The sequence below is a fragment of the Cyanistes caeruleus genome, unplaced genomic scaffold, assembly GCF_971803275.1.
Source record: "Cyanistes caeruleus unplaced genomic scaffold, bCyaCae1.hap1.1 HAP1_SCAFFOLD_486, whole genome shotgun sequence".
Taxonomy (NCBI): Eukaryota; Metazoa; Chordata; class Aves; order Passeriformes; family Paridae; genus Cyanistes; species Cyanistes caeruleus.
Genome location: NW_028256206.1, coordinates 16,622 through 20,807, shown reverse-complemented (window position 1 = coordinate 20,807; position 4,186 = coordinate 16,622). Strand labels below are relative to the sequence as shown.

Genomic DNA, 4,186 nt, shown 5'->3' with positions numbered 1-4,186 from the left:
GGGTTGGAAAAATTCCAGCATTTCCTGAGGATAAACTTTGGAAAACGGTGGAGCCTCCATTCCTGGAAAGGCTGAAATCCCTGGAATGGTCGGAATTCCCATTCCAGCGGGGATCGGGATCTCGGTAGACCGGGAATGTTGGGATTCCAAGGATTCCAGACCTTTCCCAAGCAGAAAATTCCATCATTTCCCGCGGATAAACCGCCGGGAATTCCCGCTCGGCTCCTCGGGAAAAATGCGGGAATAACGGCCCGGCTCCGATTAGCAAAGTCCGTTTATCCCGGCAGCAATAACGACGACGAGGATCTGACCCCGGAGCAGAAAGCGGAGCGGGAGAAGGAACGGCGCATGGCCAACAACGCGCGGGAGCGGCTGCGCGTGCGCGACATCAACGAGGCCTTCAAGGAGCTGGGCAGGATGGTTCAGCTCCACCTGAAGAGCGACAAACCCCAGACCAAGCTGCTCATCCTGCACCAGGCCGTGGCCGTCATCCTCAGCCTGGAGCAGCAGGTCCGAGGTGAGAGGGAAATTCGGGATTTGGGGTTGGAGGTGGTGGGGATGGGCTTAGAAGTGGGATGGTGGGTGGTTTTTCCTTGGAAGTTCTGCTATTTCCCATGGAACCTTTCCTTTTTCCATAGAATTTGTCTTTTTCTCCATGGAAGTTTTCTCCATGGAAGTTCTCCATTTGTCCATGGAAGTTTCTCCATGGAAGTTCTCCTTTTCTCCATGGAAGTTCTCATTTTTTCCATGGAAGTTCTCCATTTGTCCATGGAAGGTTTGTTTTCTCCATGGAAGTTTTCTCCATGGAAGCTCTCCATTTCTCCATGGAAATTTTTCCATGGAAGTTCTCCTTTTCTCCATGGAAGTTCTCCTTTTCTCCATGGAAGTTCTCCATTTCTCCATGGAAGGTTTGTTTTCTCCATGGAAGTTTTCTCCATGGAAGTTCTCCATTTCTCCATGGAAGTTTCTCCATGGAAGTTCTCCATTTCTCCATGGAAGTTCCCCATTTCTCCATGGAAGTTTCTCCATGGAAGTTCTCCCTGGAATCCCTCCTCCCCGCCGGGATTCTCCCATTCCCCGTGCCCTGAGGTTCCCTTTTCCCGCAGAACGGAACCTGAATCCGAAGGCGGCGTGCCTGAAGCGGCGGGAAGAGGAGAAGGTGTCCTCGGAGCCTCCGCCGCTGTCGCTGGCGGGACCCCACGGCGGGATGGGCGACGCCTCCAATCACATGGGACAGATGTAACCAGGTGGGGCCGGCATCCGGAGCTTCCGGAATGTTCCCGTTCCCGAAATCCCGGCGTTCCCGAATCCGTATCCCAGAGCTGGGCTGGGATAGCCCCAAAGGATCCCAAAGGCGGCGGCGCCGTCGTGGTCCCGGTGTCCTGGTGGGGTGGGATAGCGGGGATGGAATTAGGGATGGAATTGGGGATGGATTTGGGATTGGAATTGGGGATGGAAGTGGGGATGGAATCAGGGATGGAATTGGGAATGAGGGAATGGAATTAGGGATGGAATTTGGAATGGAATTAGGGATGGAATTGGGAATGGAATTAGGGATGGATTTGGGATTGGAATTGGGGAAGGAATTGGGGATGGAATTGGGGAAGGAATTGGGGATGGAAGTGGGGATGGAATTGGGAATGGAATTAGGGATGGAATTGGGGATGGATTTGGGATTGGAATTGGGAATGGAATGGGGGATGGAATCAGGAATGGAATCGGGGATGGAATTGGGATTGGAATTGGGGATGGAATCAGGGATGGAACTGGGGATGGAAATGCAGGATGGATATCAGGAATGGAATTGGGGATGGAATTGGGAATGGAAATCAGGGATGGAATTTGGGATGGAAATCCAGGATGGATATCAGGGATGGAATTCGGGATGGATATCAGGGTAGGATATTAGGATTTAATATTAGGGATGGATATCGGGATTGGATAATGGGGTTGGATAATGGGATTGGATATCAGGGATGGATAATGGGATCGGATATCAGGATTGGATAATGAGGTTGGATATTGGGATTGGATATCAGGGATGGATATTGGGATTGGATATCAGGGATGGATAATGGGATTGGAATTTAGGATTGGATTTTAGGGGTGGAATTGGATATTATGGGGTGGAATTGGGGTTGGATTTTAGTCTCGGAATCGGGCTCGGATATTCCGGAGGCGCAGCCCGGTCCCCCTGTAACTGAATTTTGGGATCACCAAAACCTGGGATAATCCCAAAACCGCCTTTCCTGACTGGAATTTCCCCTTTTCCCGCAGATCCGAGGCTCCGGAAAGAAATCTCCATCCCGCTCCTTCCGTATTTCCCCGATCCCACAAAAACCCCTTCGTTTTTTTTTGTAAGATACCGACAAGTCTGAGTAATTCCTCAATCCCAGACGCGTGAGATTCCAGCATTCCCGAGGAAAAATCCCGGAAAAAAAAAAAGCGCCGGAATAAAAAGGAAAGGAAACAAAAAAAAACAAAACAAAAAAAACTTTGGAAATTCCGAGCGGAGAGACTGGACCCGGCAAATTTATTTTTTTTTTTTCCGCACTGTGGGACGACTTTGTGCCTAAAAAAATTCCTGAATTTTGGGGTTTTTGGAACAAAAAGGAAAAAAAACCTTAAAAAAAAAAATTCCATAAAAAAAATTCCATAAAAAAAAATACTACAAAAAAAAAAATCCGTAAAAAATTACGAAAAAATTCCATAAAAAAATCCTACAAAAAAAATTCCATAAAAAAATCCTACAAAACAAATTCCATAAAAAATCCTACAAGAAAAATTCCATAAAAAAATTCCTACAAAATAATTCCATAAAAAAATCCTGCGAAAAAATTCCATAAAAAATTCCTACAAAAAAATTCCATTAAAAATTCCTAGAAAAAAAAAATTCTGCAAAAAAAAAAATCTAAAAAAAAAAAGGGAAAAAAAATTCCTTTAAAAAAAAATATATATATAAAAAAATAATAAAAAAAAAAATTCCCGGATTTTTAAAACCTGAGGAAAAAAAACAAAAAAAAAAAACAAAAAAATATTTAATTTCAACTCGCAATAATGAACAAAATAATTAAAAATAATTCCGAAAAGAGAGGAAAAAAATAATAAAAAAAAAAAATAATAAAAAAATAAATAAAAGAACGACGGGAAAAAATAAAAATAAAGGAAAAATTCCCGGAAAATATTCCCGGAAACCAGCGGAGAACGGATGGGAAGAAAGGAAAAAAAAAAAAATTCCGATGTCGTTTTTAGCCATTCCATAGGGTAGGAAAAAAAAAATAAAAATTATGGATCTTATACAAAAAAAAAAAAAAATATATAAATATAAATATATATATAAATCTATATCAGAAATTTAGTGGAAAATGACGGAAAAGTTTTGTTTTCCTTCCTTTCCCGGTTTTTTTTTTTTTGGTTTTTTTTTTTTTTTTTTTTTTTGGGAAGCTCCTGGAAAAAAAAAAAAAACATAAAAATATTTAAAAAAAAAAAGGAAAAACAGCAAAAAAAAAAAAAAATTATAGGAAGGATTTTTTACAAAAAAAAGGAAAAAAAACCGGAAAAAAAAAAAAAAAAGGTTTTATTGTAAATACGGAATTTTTCGGGGCTTCTTTTCCTCTTTTCCCAGTTTTTTTTTGGTGTTTTGGAATTTTTTTTTTGGGAATAACCAGAGCCTGCCTGGAATATTTTTTTTTTGGGAGGGGGGGAAAAAAAAAAAGCCGGAATTTTGGCGACCCCGCGGGATTTTTCCCGATTTTCCCACGTTACCGCCGTGCCTTTCCAATGGTTTCGTTCCATCGGCAAAATTCCCGGATTTTGGGGGGGTTGGGGTCTGAAATCCCTCGGGAATTCTGGGGGTTTTGGGTTTTTTGGGGGAAAAATAAATCAAAAAAAAGCGGATTTTTTGGGATGGTCCATAATGAGCCTTAAAATTCCCGAAGTTCGTTGCACTTTGGCCAGGAGGGGGGAAATTCCAGGAATTCTCGGGATTTCTCGATGGAATTCCCGCATTCCCGACGGCTCCGAGTCAATCCCGATCCCGAGTTTTCCCCGTCCATCCCAAAATCCCGGATTTTTCCCTTTTTCTCACGCAAAAACCTGGAATTTTCCCTTTTTTAACCCCTAAAATCCTGGAATTTTCCCTTTTTTAGCCCTAAAATCCTGGAATTTTCCCTCTCTTCCAGCCCAA

The 4,186-nt window shown here is 42.4% G+C and overlaps 1 protein-coding gene across 1 annotated transcript; it reads left to right on the top strand.

The window, feature by feature from the left end:
• Positions 1–26: 26 nt before the first annotated feature.
• Positions 27–3,369, top strand: LOC147645361 (transcription factor XE1.1-like). The gene is made up of 3 exons (XM_086874709.1): positions 27–517; positions 1,107–1,247; positions 2,278–3,369. Exons 1-2 carry the CDS (start codon positions 136–138, stop codon positions 1,241–1,243), a joined length of 519 nt encoding a protein of 172 aa, XP_086730835.1. The 5' UTR covers positions 27–135; the 3' UTR covers positions 1,244–1,247; positions 2,278–3,369.
• Positions 3,370–4,186: the final 817 nt, after the last annotated feature.